The 20242-nt window shown below is 39.5% G+C and overlaps 1 protein-coding gene and 1 long non-coding RNA gene across 5 annotated transcripts; one reads left to right on the forward strand and one right to left on the reverse strand.

Moving 5' to 3' along the window:
- Positions 1–5338: 5338 nt before the first annotated feature.
- On the reverse strand, positions 5339–7532 carry LOC309710589. Its single transcript, XR_014277759.1, has 3 exons — positions 7366–7532; positions 7145–7219; positions 5339–5824 (listed from the first exon to the last, which is right to left on the reverse strand). It is a non-coding gene; the product is annotated as an uncharacterized lncRNA (long non-coding RNA).
- A 2767-nt stretch (positions 7533–10299) lies between these two features.
- Positions 10300–19833, forward strand: nfil3 (nuclear factor, interleukin 3 regulated). 4 transcript variants are annotated; one of them, XM_082540121.1, is made up of 3 exons: positions 10300–10345; positions 11655–11748; positions 16588–19833. In XM_082540121.1, exon 3 carries the CDS (start codon positions 16676–16678, stop codon positions 18041–18043), a length of 1368 nt encoding a protein of 455 aa, XP_082396247.1. In that variant the 5' UTR covers positions 10300–10345; positions 11655–11748; positions 16588–16675; the 3' UTR covers positions 18044–19833. The 4 variants fall into 4 exon arrangements, with proteins under 4 accessions (XP_082396247.1, XP_082396248.1, XP_082396246.1 ...); XM_082540122.1 differs by lacking the exons at positions 10300–10345; positions 11655–11748 and adding an exon at positions 11878–12374; XM_082540120.1 differs by lacking the exons at positions 10300–10345; positions 11655–11748 and adding an exon at positions 14230–14466.
- The last annotated feature ends 409 nt before the right edge of the window (positions 19834–20242 follow it).

Below are 20242 nucleotides of genomic sequence, written 5' to 3' on the forward strand. Positions count from 1 at the left end.
CCACAGTGTCTCATCATCATTCTGTTGTTTTCATAACAGTACACTGTAGAAATAATGGACTGTCTAATAGGTATTGAGGTCATAGTGAATGTAGTTTATTAGTGTGTGTCGTAGTATGATTTTGTTGTTTATAGGATTTAAGATTAGAAAATAGAAAATAGTCCTGGGATGGGAACAAAGAACTGGGGTGCAGGGAAGTGGGGCAATTAACCCCAAACACAGGACAGTAGCAAGATTTACTGAGGGTGAGGGGCAGACAATTGCCAATGTACATTACCTTAAAAGGAGATGGGGGTCAGGGTGTCAGCACCCCAGGCCACTTTACCAGTGTTTTTCCATTGTGGGGGATTTACTGTAGAAATTGGAGACCAGAGACTATAACTGTAGCTGTTGTGTGAAACTCTTCAGATCAGCCTTTAGAGTAGGACTGCACAGGATGCAGTGTGCTGATCTCCAGATGCATCTGTAAGGAAAATGGGTAATAAAAGGATTGTGTGAAATTTGGAAACATCTCTGCGTGATCTCTACCGAGACAAAAAGAATTGGAGAGACCGACGTCTCAACAACACTAAGTAGATATTCCACTAAATCTCATTTGTGATTTATGATAAATGTTACCGTTAATTATTTATATTTCTTTACGCTTCTGATTAATTTAGTAAAACTTCTAAACGATTTTTACTGTTGTCAGAAAATAAGACATTTTTAATTCTCTACAGACTTTTGAGCTGTAGTATAGATTGCAATAATAGTGTATGGTTATTGTTTATAGCAGATGAAATAGCAGTATCAGGACAGATACGAGAGAAACGCTCTCGTATTTTAACATTAAACTCATAACTTTCCTTTTTGATGGTTTGCATTTGGCCTCTCAGGGCCACTGCAGTACAGTCATCCCCCCCCCCCCCCCCCCATTTTTTTTTAACTTAACCCAACAACATAGTTGGTTAAATTATACAAAAAAAAAAATCATATGTGCCCATAAAAGAGGTCAAAATAACAGAACTCTACTCAAAGTTAGCAACAACCAATACTGATACCTCAAACAAACTGACCTCACTAAAGAAGACAACGGGGGAAACTTAAATAGTGGCTGATCAGCCCACAAAAATCACAAAAAGGGGTAAAGCACACAAAAACCTAACTGAGACCAAAACCAGTTATTTATTATCCTGTAAATTAAACCTTATATTTAAAGAAAGACCAATGTGAATGCAGTGTTGTGTGTAAGCCTCTACACTGATATTACCACTGTGTGGCTGTAACTGCAGCCATCACACCGCCTGACCACGTTAAGGTGGTAATCTCTCAGGGGGAAAACAGAAAAACAAAACAACAAAAAATAAAATAAAATAATGCTCATCAGATTCTAACAATTCAAAACATGACATTTACCTTAACTGGATGACCTATATAATAAATATATTCTAACCCAACAATAGTACTTCACACTATTGCCAATATTAACAAAACCAAAAAGGGTAAGCCAAGTTATTTAAAAAAAGACAATTCACAAAGTCTTGAAAAATAGAAATAAAGAATAAAAATCCTCAATCCACTCTATAACAGCAGTCTCCTGCTTCCCTACAGATCAACACGTTCTCACTCCTAACTCGTCATATGTGCGACGCCCATACAGCATGTATCACTTCTCAGTTATTTATTGCACTTCTTGCTCGTCAGTGAGGCACTTTTAGTGCTTTATCTATGTTTGTGTGGGGACTTGTTATAAATCAGTCTTCAACCTTTAATCTCTCTCTGAAAATGACTGGGATTAAATGCAGTGTAATAAACTTTCCTGAACATGTGTCTTGTCATGATCTCCAGTGCTGCCATTTCATAGGATCTCCTGTCCAGGGCTTCTCAAACGTTGGTTGTTTTTATAACTCCTCTCACCTTCTGCTCTTGTGTCTGCTGTGATAAGCCTTTTATACTCACCCATTTTATTTCCATTTCTGTTTCTCACTATTTTTCTTAACAAGATTAAACCAGAATCAAGGTATGACTCAAGTATGTGAGGAAATTCTACACTAATTGGTACCTGCGGTCTTTCTTCTGTTGCATACCACACCCCAAAGAATGGACACACATAATGCAGACACAACCTCCTGAGATCCAGCCTCACAATCACTTGTTCTATGATGACTAAAGGAAGTTTATTTACTTCATAGACCCAGTGACGCCCATTCACTTTCATTATCCAGGAAATAACAGCTGATGCTCACTTCTGTTTAAGACACAGTCCAATCTTAGGTTCCTCATCCTGAGTGGAACAATGGGTCTATAGAATAGAATAGAATAGAATAGAATGCCTTTATTGTCACTATACAGTTGTACAGAGCATCTCATACTCAGTGTAAACATGCTGGGGGGGGGGGGGGGGGGGGGGTACAGTTCTGCAGCGCTATGTACATATGGACAGTATTAACATGAGGAAAAACATATATATATATAAAATGTACAATATACAAGACGTAAGTAATATGTAATAAATAGTGTTATGTATATACAGTGTGAGTACAGCTGCCTTTTTCAGATCATCTCTACATTATATGAGTTGATGATTCTAGCATTACAGATAATGTCTTAATTATTCCAGACTGAGCTGTGGTGAGATCTTTTATTTTCTTTCTTGTGTTTCAGTGACAGCCTTAGCCATCACAGCCGGGCATTTAACAAACCTATTTGCTTATTTATTTATTTTTGTCTCTAAAACTCATAAATACATATCAATACATGTATTCATTGTGAAGCATCCTGATGATCAGTAACCAAGTGTTTCTTCCTGAAACAATTACATGTAACTGTGCTGCAGTGAGGATAATACGATGTAGTATTAGGGCAAAGTTAAGAAAGGTATTATCGATCATTTTGAGAATAAAGTCAAAATGTGGAGATTACAGCTGTCTCAAGGCAAGCTGCCATGGTTGCTACTGTATATCATCTGAGTTGGTGAAACCGTACTTCAGAATTGGTTTTAGCAAGAAGGAAACATGAGCTAAAATAACCAGAACACAACTTTAAAATGCTTTTCACCAGGAGTTTTAGCTCATGAGCTAAAACTCCCTGGTTTTAGCTCATAAACGCAGTGTGGTGATAAGTATTAGGTTGTACCAAAAAAAGGGCTGGTAATAATAATAATGGATTGGATTTATATAGCGCTTTTCAAGACCCTCAAAGCGCTTTACAATTCCACTATTCATTCACTCTCACATTCACACACTAGTGGAGGCAAGCTACAGTTGTAGCCACAGCTGCCCTGAGGCAGGCCGACAGAAGCGAGGCTGCCATATCACGCCATCGGGCCCTCTGGCCTCTACTAGTAGGCGGTAGGTGAAGTGTCTTGCCCAAGGACACAACGACCAAGACTGTCCGAGCCGTGGCTTGAACCGGCAACCTTCCAATTACAAGACAAACTGCCAAGTCTTGAGCCACGATCTAATGGACAGATGCAAGGTTATCGATGGTTACATCCTCGTGCAATAAAGAGGTTGAATGTTGTATCACACAATGGCTGATCAATTTGTTTCACTAACTCATCTAAATAAGGAATTTTGTAGCAGAAACAGTAATTATAGCAGTTTGTTGTGGGACAGTAATGTCCATATCAACAACTTTTTTCTTGTGGCTCTAATACTCCATCGTAGCGTAGAGCCTCCCCGTCTTCTCTGTAGCTCAGTTACTTGATCTAAATCCTTGATCAGCTGTGTGCTGAGCTATGGCCCAGTTAGATGTTAATGTGTGTTCTTATGTTGTGTTATAGTGACAGCTGTGTGTACTGCTGCAGGAGCAAGTAAGCAGTTTATTTATCTTTAACTAATTTGAATCAAAGCCCGATCCATGTCTGATACATGTCTTGTCTTCCTGCAGTAGGTGCTGTAGTCACTGCTCCTGCTCTTCTGGGAGTTGCAGGTTTCAATTCAGCTGGAATAGCTGCAGGCTCCTGCGCTGCAGGCATGATGTCGTCTGCTGCAGCTTCTAATGGAGGAGAAGTGACAGCCGGAGGTGTGGTGGCTGTTTTGCAGTCAGCAGGTAAATATATAATTAGATGTTTTATTAGGATTTTAACTTACAACAACATGCAAAAAGAAGAAGTTCATGGCTTTGGGCCTTGGATTCCAGGCCGGAGTTGTGTCCTCAGCCTGTAGTCTGACTTGGAGGAAGAAAACTAAATCTTGTGGACCCCATTGCAGTGTGAGTGTGGTGGTTTCTTACTGGTCAATAGTAGACCTTACTACAGTCTTGTACGGGAGTCATTTTGAACCGTACGTAACATTTGACGTTTGTCGACAGGATTTTTATTCAGCATACAAAACCACCTGCCTTAGACTGATCAATATGGCTGATGAACTATCTGAAACCGTTAATATGGTGTGTGTGAATATCAAATAAAGTCTTATGAATCAAATTATTTCAGTCCTTCATGACATGTATCACTTGTTTTTTTTTGGAGTGTTTTTTTTCTTTGTTTTTTTAATTTTGTCATCCCACATGAAAAATTCCAAAACTGCAGATTTTAGACACTTTAGACCTAAAATGTATATTCATTAGGGGAAAAAAACATTCATTTGTGATAGTAAACGTAAAACAACCTGAAAGACTCCATGTGACAGTCAGAACATTGAGCTTAACAAGTAAGGTCCAGTTATTTGTTTTAACAAACATTTCAAGCACATCCTCTAGTCTATTTGTAGGATTGTTGGCTGTCCACTCAAGAAGTTCAGAATACAAAAAGCAGAATAAGAGATTTTTGACTACCCGACTTCTGTCTGTATTAAGAGTGGCCTTTGGTGTCATATTTCAGCTGCTGCATTGGTTAAGTGATTTAATACTTTAATATTTGAGACTGCTATTAAGCAGGTCAAAAATGAAGTTTCATGCTCATCTGAGGCTACATATATACAAACCCGATTTACTTCACACCAGATCATTTCTCATATGTTTCATCTAAGTTCATTAGATGAAACTTAAAGGATCTTTGGCTCACGACTTCATCTGGATGGTACAGCATAACCAGGTTAAGACATCTCTAAAAAAATATATATTTTTGAGTTTTTTTGAGTGTTTTTAATTATTTATTTAAATTTTATTTTCCATTGTTCACTGTGGCCTGTTAAGCATTTTTATCAATATATATTTCGTTAAATATTTACAAGAAATCAGGCATTATACAGTGTAAACTTCAGTCCAGTGTGATTTGGATGCTCAGCAGAAAATGTAGCCAGATATGAGCTGGGTTTAGATACAGTTCAGATAAATTGGGAAATTCAAATTGTTACTGTAGCTGCCCACTTGGAATTACCACTCGTGACGCAGAGAGCTTCAACTGATGCAACTTTATTCTCTCCTCTTTAAACCACCGACAATATGGCACCGTGAAAACTATAAAGATGCACAAACAAATACCATTAAACATTCAAGTAGAAAGTGCAGAAATGTTCACATTTTACTATAGAAAATTATTTTGATTAACTCAAATAGTGATATTGACATAAATCAATAGTTTTTAAACTATTTATGTTACAGCATTTAATAAAATGAATTAACGACAACCTTTCTGTCTCTTAAATACATCAATTCAATTCAATTCAATTTTATTTATATAGCGCCAAATCACAACATAAGTCGCCTCAAGGCGCTTCATAGATACAGAGAAAAACCCAACAATCATATGACCCCCTATGAGCAAGCACTTTGGCAACAGTGGGAAGGAAAAACTCCCTTTTAACAGGAAGAAACCTCTGGCAGAACCAGGTTCAGGGAGGGGCGGGGCCATCTGCTGCGACCGGTTGGGGTGAGAGAAGGAAAACAGGATAAAGACATGCTGTGGAAGAGAGACAGAGGTTAATAACAGATATGATTCAATGCAGAGAGGTCTGTTAATACATAGTGAGTGAGAAAGGTGACTGGAAAGGAAAAACTCAATGCATCATGGGAATCCCCCGGCAGCCTATGTCTATTGCAGCATAACTAAGGGAGGATTCAGGGTCACCTGGTCCAGCCCTAACTATATGCTTTAGCAAAAAGGAAAGTTTTAAGCCTAATCTTGAAAGTAGAGATAGTGTCTGTCTCCTGAATCCAAACTGGAAGCTGGTTCCACAGAAGAGGGGCCTGAAAACTGAAGGCTCTCCCTCCCATTCTACTTTAAAATACTCTAGGAACAACAAGTAGGCCTGCAGAGCGAGAGCGAAGTGCTCTAATAGGGTGATATGGTACTACAAGGTCATTAAGATAAGATGGGGCCTGATTATTTAAGACCTTGTATGTGAGGAGCAGGATTTTGAATTCAATTCTGGATTTAACAGGAAGCCAATGAAGGGAAGCCAAAACAGGAGAAATATGCTCTCTCTTTCTAGTCCCTGTCAGGACTCTTGCTGCAGCATTTTGGATTAGCTGAAGGCTTTTCAGTGAGTTTTTTGGACATCCCGATAATAATGAATTACAGTAGTCCAGCCGAGAAGTAATAAATGCATGAACTAGTTTTTCAGCGTCACTCTGAGACAGGATATTTCTAATTTTAGAGATGTTGCGCAAATGGAAGAACGCAGTCTTACATATTTGTTTAATATGTGCATTGAAGGACAAAAATGACTCCAAGGTTCCTCACAGCGTTACTGGAGGCCAAGGTAATGCCATCCAGAGTAAGAATCTGGTTAGATACCATATTTCTAGGCTTTTCAGGGCCGAGTACAATAACCTCAGTTTTATCTGAATTAAGAAGCAGAAAGTTAGCGGCCATCCAGGTCTTTATGTCTTTAAGACATTCCTGCAGTTTAACTAATTGGTGTGTGTTATCTGGCTTCATGGACAGATAGAGCTGGGTGTCATCTGCATAGCAGTGAAAATGTATGCTATGTCTTCTAATGATACTGCCTAAGGGAAGCATGTATAATGTAAACAGAATTGGTCCTAGCACTGAACCCTGTGGAACTCCATAATTAACCTCAGTGTGTGAAGAAGACTCTCCATTTACATGCACAAACTGGAGTCTATTAGATAGATATGATACAAACCACTGCAGTGCAGTACCTGTAATACCTACAGCATGTTCTAATCGCTCTAATAGGATATTATGGGCGACAGTATCGAATGCTGCACTAAGGTTTAATATCAGGGAAACAATCGTTTGCAATCATTAACCAACCTCTTTCTGCTTCCAAGGGTGCTAATCATGCTGAATCAGCTAGCCAACCTCCTCCATGCACATCTCTTAGCCAGTCTTTCCACACCACAAACAAATGACATGCATATACAATAAAAAACGAATTCAACCACATTGAGTAAACTTTCAAAGTTATAGCATGTGACAGATAAATAAAATACATCATTTTGCATGAGTATTTTCAAATTAACGTTTTTACTCACTCTGAAGCAACGTGTTTGTGTCGTTCCACTGAGAACAGAACAGGAAGTCTGACACAATAAAAGAGGAAGTGCTAAGGTACTCTTCAAAATAAACGCGCAAAGTAAAGTGGCTTTGCCGGCATTTACAGTTACTGCAGCAGAGTACACAAGGCAGGAACAAATGAACACATGCAGCATACCTAACAGCAATAATGCTTTGCAAAAATAGAAGAAATATAGACTATGCAGGTACAATGAATAGATATGTACTTGTATATGTAAATCACTCTATCTATCTATCTATCTATCTATCTATCTATCTATCTACACATACACACACACACAAATACACACACACAAATACACACACATACATATACAGACATACATATATACACATATATGATGCAATTATACAGATTACTAGTAGAAGAAGAATGAAATATAGTGCAGTGTTTGGGTGTTAATAGTAGCAGGTATTTAGTATTGCACACTGATATATGTAAAGACCCCAGTGTGTTCATATGTGGTGTACATTCACTGCTGTTGTGCAGTGTACAGTCTGGCAGGAGCAGCAGCCTGTCACTGAAGGGACTGCTCAGTGTTGTCAGGGTGACCTGTATGGGATGGATCGAAGATGGGGTATTTTAATCGAGTATATAGGGAAATGTGAACTCCTCTGACAATCTGAGTAATTGGATAACGCACTGTTATTGAAATTTCCAACTTCTGAGCCACAGAAAGAAATAACAGGCTACATTAGGTTACCTTCCACTTGTTGACAGCAACTAAATAAAACCAACATATCCACATAATAACACCTTAAAGCAGGGGTGTCAATCTTAAATGAGCTGTGGGCCACTGCTGGTACTGTCATGTCATTGGAGGGCCACTTTAGTGTTCAAGTAGTACAAAAACAAACAAACAAGAAAACACCCACAAATCTTTCAGAAAATGTAGTGTTTTGTTTGTTTGTTTTAAGTTTCAAATAATGTATAACAAAACTGCAAATGTGAATGCAAAAAACTTCTCACTCTTAACTAACTGAAACCTTGTTATTGAACTAACAAATAAAAAGGAAAGATACTCTCTTTCTGGCCAGACACGTGGAAGCATTTCTACAATAGTTTTATCCATATTTAACAAAATAAAAATGCAGACATAAGTGAACACATTAGTTTTTGACTGCTAGTGAAAATTGTTTTCTTTACATATAACTCTCTCACTGAACAAAGACAGCCAATCCCTCAACATGTTTTTACTCTGCTCATATTGCCCTCATTTTAAAACAGTTTTGCTTTTTAAACAACTTATTTTCAAATTGCACTCAACAACAAAATCCCTCGTAACAAAAACTAACTTCAAGGGCCAAATTGTATTTCCTTTCTTCACGTCAACAGTAAGTGGCAAGTTGTTAGGGTCCCTGGGTCGTTGACCCAGTGTTTTGTGTTTTTTGGTTCTTTGATTTTGCTATTTCATTATATTCTAGCTTTGCTTTACAGGTTTTAGGATTATTCTTAGTTAAGGTTCTCTGGGTGGGGTTTGGAGTTTTAGTGTTCTGGTTTTCTGTCTGTGTTCCTTAGTTGCTGTCTCCCCTGTCTGCTGTATTCCCACGTCCAGTCAGTGTCTGTGTCTGCCCTGGTCCCATGTCTCTGTTCCCTTTGTTATAGTGCCTGCCTGTGAGTCTGTGTTAGGTTTCCTGTTTTACGCTTGGGGAGTGTGATTGTGTGTACAGCGTCTCTTTATGTCTGTCTCCACGTTGGTTGAGTGTGGAGTGAGTGCATATGAGAGCATGAGGGTGGGAATGGATGTTTGTGTCTGTGTGTGCCTGTATGTCTGTGTCTATATGTCAGGTTGGGTATCAGACGCCACCTCTCTGGGGACACCTCAGGCCCTCCAAGGTTTGGAGGCCTATCTCCACCCACCACCACTTCCCCTGCCGGTGGCGGACTCCCTCAGGTGTCGGTGTGTTGGTGGTTCTTTGTGTCTGGGGGTGGGCGTCCGGGTACACACCGGCTCACTCCTTGGCGGCCGCTTGTCGGGGCCTGGGGCCTGGGGCTCGCTCGGGCCCCTTTGGAGGTGGGGTGCCCCCGGCCTCTCGGCCTGGGGCTCGGTCACTCAGGCGCAGCTGGGGGCCGGCGGAGCTCACGGGCGCGTCACTGCAACTCCCCCTGACTTCTGCTCCGCGGCTGCTGGGCGAGCCCTCATCTGGGACTCTCCTCAGCTCTTACTGGAACAGTGGCGCGGCTGCCCCTCTGTTGGTCTTCCATGGTCTCTTGTGTTCTGGGGGCCTCTGGATGTCTGGAGTTTTGATCTCCTCCATACCCGCTTCACACCCTGGAGGACGGGGCTGTGGCCCCCCCACACTCCCTAGCAGATCATTACATGGAGAAACCTTTGGAATGCAAGCATGCTGATCCACACAGGTATGCACACATGGGTATTCACAGACGCGGACTAAAGCTTTCTTGGCTGCTACCTCTTGCGTGCTGCACAATATCGTTTATTATTTAGTAAATATTGATATCTATGGCTAGCTAGTTTATTGTGATGGTGCTTTGTTTTCTCTATTATTATGTTGCTCTTTGTTGTTTGCTGTCTCCTCTGTTTGTTTTTTTTGTTTGTTTTTTTTTTTTTCTCCATACAGGTGACCCAGGAGTTCTTTTTTTTTCTCTCTCTTCCCCCCCCTTCTCACCGTCTCTTCTCCCCTTTGGTTTTCTTTCTTTCTCTCCCCCTCTTTCTCTCATTCATTCCCCCTGTCCTATTTATTTAAAAAAAAAAAAAAAAAAAAGGTTTCCTGTTTTACTTTGAAAGTCCATGTCTGATGTTAATGTGTCTGGTTTTGCTTCCCCTTGTCTCGTTAGGCCTGATTTGCCCCAGCTGTGTTTCCCTCCTGTTACCCATTCCCTGATTGCTCCCTCTATGTATTTAAGCCCTCTTTCTTTGTGTCTGTGCCGTGATCTACTCTCATTTATGCTGTGTGGTCTGCCTGCCTGTTCATGTAAGTTTATTTGGATTTTTGTTACGGTTGCCACTTTTTGCCATCCAGCAATAAAAGCTGAGTTTTGAGTTACTTTCCACTAGTGATGGCCAAATGAAGCTTTCCGAAGCACTGAAGCTTGTATTGAAAAACGGTTCATTACTCGAAGCTTTTCAACACAGTCCTCTCCGGTGACATCTGGTGGTGAAAATTTTGAAGAGCAGCTTGAATCTGCAAAATAAAACGGACTGCTCAATTATCACTGCTCACTCAAGAGTGGAGTTCTCTCTGATATTGGGCCACCGTTCCGTTGCTTTGAACATGTAATTGGTTTTGTTTTCTCGATTGGGGGGCTGAAAAAAATGTAATGCGTATCTGCGTAATACATTTTGATCAATAAACTTTCCCTATTTAAACATGCACTATGGTGGCCTTTCTTTGCCCATAACTCCTTGATGTTGGTAAATACAATAAGTGAGCAATATATATAATATACATATGATAATGCACAGCACATTATGGAGTATGCCCCTGCTGTGAAGTCCTGCCTCCATCTACTTGTCGTTTAATCACTGGACAGCTGGACAGGTTCATACAAAATATTAGATTAGGCCAATTGTCCTATACATATTTTTGACCTAGGGGTGGGATTGATTGTGAACTGGAAAGGGAAAATGCTTAGGAAGCTGAGTAGGGCTGCATCGTCACTGATTTGTAGAATCATTTTGATTCGATACAGGATCCGATTCAATTTGATTGGAATCTGGAAAGTTTTGCCTCAGTCAGAAATATTACAAGTCTGATCATTTAACAGTATATATCCATAATTTCGTATCTATTAAAAGAAAGCTGACACATGTGAGACTTAATTAGAGATGTAAACAGAGAGTTATGAAACCTGCAGCTGCAGAAGCCAGCGGGAAAAAAAAGAGGCAAACACAGCGCGGACCCGCCCACACATCAAAATCTGACTCTGACGCGTCGGGTCCGCGCTCTGTGTTCACGTTTGTATGCAGAATCCGTAAACCTGCTCCCAGTTACTGTTTTAGCTGCATGGTGTTTGACGACATGTTGTGAGGTTTAACCTGAGATGCTGGCGTTTCAGGCATAATAACGTTAATTTACAAATCGACACGGGATTTTAATGAATCAATATCACTTTATTCAATTTAGCATGGATTGTAATCAGAAAGGCGATAATCAAAACCCACCCCTAATCAAGAACTTGCAAAGTAAAAACATGATCAATGTAAGGTAGCCCTTTTGTTATTTACAGTTAACAAGAGGATTAGTGTTACTGTGCGCTGGCTGAGTCTGTTTCTTTTCTTAGAAATAGTTTCTCCTGCCCTGAAGAAAATCCACTTGCATGGAACAGAAGAGGCTGTGGAGTGCAGGAACTACACTGCAAGTTGGTAGATATGCAGGTATTCCTGGGTCCTGCAGACTATCACCTAAAAACAATAAACAAAATGATTTTCTAAACTGTGTAGCAATGTCATGTACGTATAGTGTCAAATACATTTTTGTAGTCTTCATCAGCTTTATGCTGTAATGATATTTCCATTATGAAAACATGATTTTGGACATTTCAAGTTTTTCACTTCGGCAGATAAAATGAATTGAGCAAAATCAACTCAAAATATTCCCACACGCCAGAACGTCCTCTCTTCCTCGCTGGCTCCATATCTGTCAGTGGAATGATCACCTCGTCGCTATCTGTCACCATCAACACACTCCACGAATCCCGTGGATGATTCACTTCCTTATATCTGTTTGAATCAGGTACCGAAGCAGTTACGTGCGTAATGAAGCTTCGGACGTCACTGGTCACGTGACTTTTGCCAAACGAAGCAAGCCTCGACACAGTGCTTCTGAACCAGTGTGTTGTTTTTTTCGACACACGCTCCGGAGCGTCAGCTTCAAGCGGGCCATCACTACTTTCCACCTCCGAGTGTCTGCACATTGGGTCCTTCTACTTCCACTCCTGCCTGCACACAGCCTTAACCTGACACAAGTAGTGCTGACATGGGCCGCAAGTGGCCCCCGAGCCGTGAGTTTGAGACCCATGGTTTACCTACTGTCACTGCAGTGATATTAGCGTTTTTGTTTTGAAAGGTTACTAGTGGATGCTGGCAACAATCTTGTAGGAGAACAATACAATCTGTTATAAGGCCTTCATTGGAAAATTGTGTATTTAGAATGTAATACCAACATGTCATTTGAAGATAACATAGTATTTGGGTAAAAGTTACTGAATAGTATTGGAATAAAGTGTGAAAATTGAAGGATTAAAATATCCAAGAGCTCAAATTACTTCACCAAAGCATGTTTCAATCATATTTTATCAACACAAATTGCACAGGTTTATTGAATATGAATAACTTCACCTCAGTTGTTTAAGCTCCTGCCAAAGCAAAACATCTGTGTGCAACCAGTGTCCACTATTGAATTAAGTAAACCCAACATGTTCTTTTTCAGTGCATAATCACATTTAGTGAAATAAACTATTAAACCAGAATTACATATTAGGATTTAGCCAAGTGTTAGGATGTAATGCAGAGAAGTATTTCTAGTAGGCTTTTTTTCATATGCCTGTTTTCATTTTATTTTCTAATTTTTAAAGAAGGCTTTAGAAAGGTCAAAATAAATCTTCTGTAAGGGAGTATCAGCTATTCTAGTATTTATTTTACCAATGCACGGGTGCATTAATACAACATATGTATTTCATAAAGGGCGAACACAAATGTCCAAAGAGACTTCCTGGCAGCTGCCATTTTAAGTATAACCTCTGGTACGGGCACGTTCAGTTTGCAGCAGCTATACAACAGTGGCCTCTAGAGGTGTTTACACACTATGACCAAATCAGACAATGCAGCACAACACGCAGGTTGCCCCAATGAATTGATTAAGCTGGTAGCAGTGACTTGTTAACTTATCATTTATCAAACATATCTCCCATGAATGATGTGAAATAAATTTGAGGCATAACATTTACGTCACAAGTTAGAAGTTGCAATCAGTTTTTAGGAAAGTGAGTTTAATAAGAGTATAGGTAAAATAATGCAGTAATTTTTTAGATTTTACAATCCCTTTATAAATCATGTTGGCTACAGCCTATTTAGCAGTGCAACAAGAGCATCAGACAAACAAATAGAATATGTATAGTGACAGTCAGGTCTCGGCAGCTGATCATGGCATCTGGTACAAGACTCCAACCCCCCCCCCCCCAAAAAAAAAAAAAAAACCCCACTCCGTCTGGACTGACGTGTATGTATACTTACAACCAAACAGCTGAAATTAACTGTATTAACCCCGGTTATCTTTTTTCACGTATTTACTACTATTTCCTTTTTGGAAATAGACTTTTTAAAATCACTTTTAATTTTATTTCAAAATGAAATATACAGTATTAAAATTAAAATGTAATTTGTTAATAAGACATATATTCAGCAGTGGAAATAAAATTTAAACAGACTTATACCTACATTAAAAGACAACAGAACATCAAGGAATGGCCTAAGTCTGTTAATGCAACAGTGCGTAAACAGTGTGAATTATGTAGTAGCTAAATTTGACTATAAATATAAACCAATGTGACAACCTTAAACGTTAGACGCACGGAGCTTCTACAGCTTCTTGTGCTGTTTTAGAAGTGTACGCCCCATTTGCAACATTGTTGGGAGTAAATGTGCATATTTATGCCATGGTAAAAGTAGTATAAGCAATAAATACATCGGAAATATTTTGTTTTCGTAATATGAGGACAAATCCGAGCACGGTCTGCGAGCCGATTGTCGCAAATGCTTCACTCCCACTGTGAATGACGACAGACATTCTTAAATAAGATTTGAGCTCTGGTGAAGCCAAGAGTCATTGGCTAAAGTTAGAAAATGCTGCATGCCGATTGGATGCAGTAGCTGTCATTTAATTTCACGCTGCCAATGCACTCAACCACTGACCTACTAACACAGATCCATGAGTCACTAGCCACCTTGAAAGGAAAAAGCCAAGGGAGGAGAGCAAAGTACTTTATAACTTGTAGGATTTTCTTGACAATCATTTCCTTATTAGCTGATGGAAAACCTATGCTGCTTCTGTGTGCATCATACGCGGTGGAAAACCAAACCAATCCCCACAAGCAGGTGATAGAAAAGGTACAGTTTTGATTTGCGGTTAATATTAAATGTCTGGGATTAACATTAAGCGTTGTACAGGTTTGTAGAGGATGGTGCCTGATCACACGCCCAGAAATCACAGGGGCGTTTAGCTAGCTTATATTTCAGTCAGCTGGCTACCTTCTGTGTGTCCTCGCACAAAACCTATTTTAAATGTAATAACAGCCTCGGTAGTTTCCAAGTTAAAAGTGCGACAAAGCTCACGTTCGAGTGTGTGCTTTTTAAAAAAATATATAGTTATAACCGGTATAATAGATGTTAAATTTTATTCAGGCACACGGGCCTACCAGTAGCAGTGATTCATAGATTACAACACTGTGTTGAAACACAAGAATGTGATGTGGCTTGTAGAAACATTATCAAAGCACTGTGGCTTCTGTCGATGTGTGGACAACAGAATGGGTCAGTCCACGTCGGGACAGCAAAGTAACGCTTTCTTCTCTGTAATGTTGTAACAGTTTACTTTTCAGGGCGTAGATGGACCTCGCGCTTCAGCCGCCAATGTCATGAGTAACGAAGACAATGATGTCATGTACAGAGTTGAATGCCCACATTGTCTTAGTAAAGTCTGTTACATACAGTGTTAGCTACCTAACACATGTCGACAATTTTAGAGCTATTTTACTTGGACGCAGAGCTGAGCAATCACTGGTCCGTATTGTTATTGCCACACAGGCAAACATTGCATAATGTCTGCACCAATAGAAATTGCTGGCACTCGGGATGGCAGGAGCGGGGCTTATTGTATAATACCGACACAATGAAGGAATCTGGGGCAACAGGACGCGTTGACGGCCCGGTGCTGGAACGCCGAGTCGATCGCTCTGTACTGCTTGTCGCGACTGAACCAGCAGCAAACACTCGGTCAGCACCCACCCTCCAAGTGTCGCACGTTGCGATAACATCGCCACCGTTTTTAATCATGTATGATCCAAATTTAGGCACGATGTTTTGTTGCCTCGTTAAAAAAAAGACAAAAGGACGCGTTCGTCAACGCCAGCTGGGGTTTGCACATCGGCACCATAAAATCTGTAGTAGACTGCGTAAGGGGTTCAAGTAAATGAAAAGAGAAATATTTCTCCTGTATTTCAAATGGATTTGTCGGGGATACAGCGCCTTCTTGCTTCTAAAAAGTGGGAGACCAAATTGTAACACACAAAGTTAGTGTCTGAAAGTTACCAGACTATAATGTATACACAAGTCTGTGACCTATTAGTCATGTCTCTCTCTTCCTAAATGTAGACCCAAGTCAAGGACAAAACGAGGGCACAGAGTCAAGAAGAAACATTTGAGGAAACTGTATCACACCCTAAACATAAATTTTTCTAATTAAAAATCTTTCTGCTCCTCTTCTAAATACCACTGTTTGCTGCAGTGAGTGTGAAAGACTAGTTCAAAAGAAATTATTCAGGTTACAGGCTTCGTGTTTCTCATTTTTTGTGATATCATGCCTTTATGTCTATTTTCATCATTTTGAATAAAAAAGTTTGTTTACTTCAATTTCCTAAGCTTGGCATGTGCAAAAGAACTGCTACTTTAAATTTTAATCAAGGTAAATCATGGGGAAGCACCAATTTATTGGCCAGGCATTGGAACTGACTGATATACCTTGTTGACTGGTATCAGGCTATTGGTAAATAAGATGACATTCACCAATGACATCTTTAAATATTTATCTGTTACACAGCATGAATTTTGAAATCTGTTGAAGGAATCCAGTTTCTGAAAGTTAAATGATTATATGTTTTCTTCATGTTTTTTTTGTACTTTAATGAAGATTTCTTTGTTTCTCTGACACAAAGTAGGAAATGGTAATAGCAAAACTAAAAAGTAATTACCTTGATATTAACTCTCCCTATTAACCACATTTTACTCTTCTACAAATGTATTTTCAGAAATATACTGGACTCATAATTGCAGCCTTAATGTTTTATGTGTAGAGCACAAAAATCTGAATAAGCTTTAAGTGGATGATAATATACAATCTTTGATCAGCACAAGTAAATATTAAAGTATCATGGTAACTTGTTTGACATTGTTTCAACTAAACTCTGACGAAAAACATTTCTGTTGTGTCTTATTCCACAGATTTCTTCAACTCAAGCGGATTAATTCCATGTGACAGTTAATTTTGCTCGATACAAGCATTATGGTATACAGTTGAAGATCTTTTAGCATGCTGACAGTAGCAAACAGTAATAATATGCAATCAATAAAGCAAGAAGTGGACTCCAATCAGTCCTACAGTGGAGAGGATGCCCTGTGCCTGGCTGTGGCTTTACAAGGGACCAACAGAGACCTCCTGAGCCACAAAATCTCTGCACTTCCTTTCAAGGCTAAATCTGCTTGTCGTAGGAAAAGGGAGTTTATCCCAGAGGAAAAAAAAGACACCCTGTACTGGGAGAGGCGTCGTAAAAACAACGAAGCAGCCAAGCGTTCAAGGGAGAAGCGACGCATAAATGATATGGTGCTAGAGAACAAATTGGTAGCACTTGGCGAGGAAAATGCCTCCCTCAAGGCTGAGCTGCTGTCATTGAAGTTGAAGTTTGGATTGGTGAGCTCGACAGCATATGCCCAAGAAGTCCAACGGTTATCCAGCTCCGCCGCTCTTAACCTCCACCAAATGTTTATTCCACCCAATGCTAGCCAAGGTTTTACCAGCAAAGAAAAGGAGCCTATTCACCTGCGCAGCAGCTGCATATCAGTCATCAGGCATTCACCTCATATGCCCAAGACATTTACCGCAACTCAGGGTAGCTTTACTGTCTGCAGGAATGCAGAGGTCAAGCAGGAACCGGGAGAGAATGGCAGCTATAGACAAGAGCAAGGTAGTCCCTATGAACTCTACAAACCTGGCATAGCCAGCCCTTTGTCTGGAGTCTACACTCAGTCTGCATCATTCATGCAGATCATGAGGTCATCTAGTAACTCACCCAGGAGCTCGGATGATGGTGCAGTTAGCAAATCATCTGATGGTGAGGATGAGCAGCAGGTCCCCAAAGGGTTGATGCCATTTGTAGTAGACCCAAGAAGCATCATTGTCTCCACACATAAAGTGCCAGATGGTAGTTCTTCAGCTTTACCCCATAAACTGCGGATTAAATCCAGAACCGTCCAAATCAAAGTGGAGGCAATCGACCCCGAATACGAATCCTCTGGAAAGTCCTCTTCTCCTGTCAGTATTTCAGAGGGAGAATGCTACCAGGCCACAAAAAGCACTTTTGGTTGCACACAGGCTTCTCACTGCCCTTTGTCAGTACAGGTCACCAACATGCAAGACTGGAGCCAGCAGTCTGAGCAATGGCATGTAAGCCACGCAATGACACTGCAGGGTGGGTGCACGAATAATGATGAGTCCTCAAGCCCCGTGTCAAACAAAACCATTGTGGATGTAAAAGACTCTTCCTATGCACACTTGCATGCAGAAGACTGGTATGTAAAACAGAGCTTTGGCACCCTGTCTCCCAGAGCAGTCGCTTCCAAAAGAGAACAGGTACCTGGAATAGATTCTACCAAAAGCGTCGCTGATCATCATGAGACATGAGTTTCTCTGAATGACAATTGTATGCTTAGCATTATATTTGCTGTTTCACTGTGTGGACATTTGGGTTAAACAATGTTTTCTTTTGGTAAATTTTCAAATAAATGAGTTTGAATAAAATACTAGAGTCACAAATAATAGTTTTTGTGTATCCAGGCTATTTTCCAGTGAAGGTTGAGGAGAAATGGAATTACCCACATTGTCATATGATAAATTTAGTATAATATTCCTGTTCCTCTTACAAAGGCTATTTCACTTAATAATGCCAGTTCATTGTACTTTGGCTTTTTCCAATCCAAACTTACTGTTAATGAAACCAACACTTTATGGCATTGTTTGTGTTAAATTACATCATTAACAGATGGGTTTTATGTCATTTAACAAAGCAGGAAGCTATTTAATGTGAAGTGAACAGTGGAGAAGACTGGAATGTTGAAGTGGTAATTGGAACTAGTCTATGTAGCAGCAGAGTGGTGAAAACTGATAAAGGTTAAACTGTACGTGACAAATTATTCAGCATCATGTCCCTCCACGTTTTGCAAAGTAAAATAGGATCACATGCATAAGTAGCCTAAGTAAGGATTTTCTGGGTACTTTGAGAATTTGCTATAGACTGTTATTGTGTAAAACATTGTGAGTGAAAGGTTTTTTTTGGTTTGTTTGTTTTCAAGAGTCCAAACTGTTCATGATTGCTATCATAGAGCGTTGCCTATTGATATGTACCTGCTGTTGTTGAGCGCTGCTTTTTTCTTTTTTTTCTTTTATTTTGTGGCGCTGAAAAAAGGTTCCAGTTGTTAACAGCAGCCCTCCCCCCTGCTGTCAAATTTGTGGCCAGGAGCAGCCTGGCCATTATTTGCCTTGAAGCTGAAATTCTTCATGTTTTAAGTCATATTATTGGTTTGTATGTTTGTGTAGTGCCAGATTACTTTTCTTTTAACAACTTCCTTAAAGTGAATGAAAGTTTTATACTTCTTTTCAGAATTATTTTGAGGAATTGGTTTGAAAGTTACAGATTGTTAAGAGAGCATTTGTGTTCAGCCTTGTTCTTTTGGTAATGTAAAGCCTGCTTATTGACATTAAACATTCATTTAACAGCACCTGGAGGCTTAAACATTTAGTCAATAACATTGTCACAAACTTCCACCAGTGGGCTGAAACACAGCCACATCCCTACTGGAGTTTAAGAAAAGAATGATACAGATTTTGACTCAAACTTTAGTACAACTTTTAAATAGGCTCTGCTTCACTCACTGTTTCACTGTTTGCCAAACTTTGTTTTGCTTTTTCATTATTTTGTTGATTACTTAAACTTTCCAGGCTGCTGGTTAAAGCGAGATTGTGAGTGACATTTGCTGGAGAATTGTAAATTTCCTTAACCTTGACAGGACTGTAGTTGGATTTTACAAAGCTTTGAAATATTTTTGAATTACACAATGCTCAGTTTATGGAAGAAAGGATCTCAACCCTAAAGTTTCTGTTACTATGTAGAATCCAGAGCCATCAGTAATCATCATCATCATATATGCCTTGTTTGCTGTTTGTAGCAAATTGGGGTGGTCACATATTACTATGTGACTTTCTATATAGTTAATATAAATGAGCAAGTTAAATCAAACATAGCTGGTATCATGTCAAATAATTTACTTTATTTCAAATACATTGTATGTGCATATTATGCCATAGTTGGAAATGATAATCATAACTCATTTTTTTCCAGCAGCCTCAAGCTTTATTGTAATGTGAGCTTTTATTCACAATAAATGTCCTGTCATTAAATATATGCTTTCTTTCTTTCTTTTTCTTTCCTGAAGCTAATACTAAATGTGATATTTGTGATTGAAAATTATATTTTGGCTATATTTTCAGCTATGTCCCTTTTCTTTTATAGTATTAGGTCAATCATTAAGCAGTCATGTTGCCATAAGTCAGATCTCCCAGCATCCAAGTGGCTTTCAGTTTTTATTTTTACTCAGTGAGGAAAGACTTTCTAGTTCTTTTCACGTAATATGGCTGGATTAGGAAACACACTAGAAAATAATGCTACAGTAGCAAATTCATTTAGATGTAAAACCAACCTCTTCAGTTGTGTTAAGAATGCCTAAAATCCATCAATCCATTTGTTTTATGACAGAACAGCAAAGAGAAAAATTCTCCAAAAGTTGTTGATTCAAGCTGAAACTGTGTGGATAGCATACTGCCATT

This window comes from Aulonocara stuartgranti (genome assembly GCF_965226115.1).
Source record: "Aulonocara stuartgranti genome assembly, chromosome: 7".
Lineage (NCBI taxonomy): Eukaryota > Metazoa > Chordata > Actinopteri > Cichliformes > Cichlidae > Aulonocara > Aulonocara stuartgranti.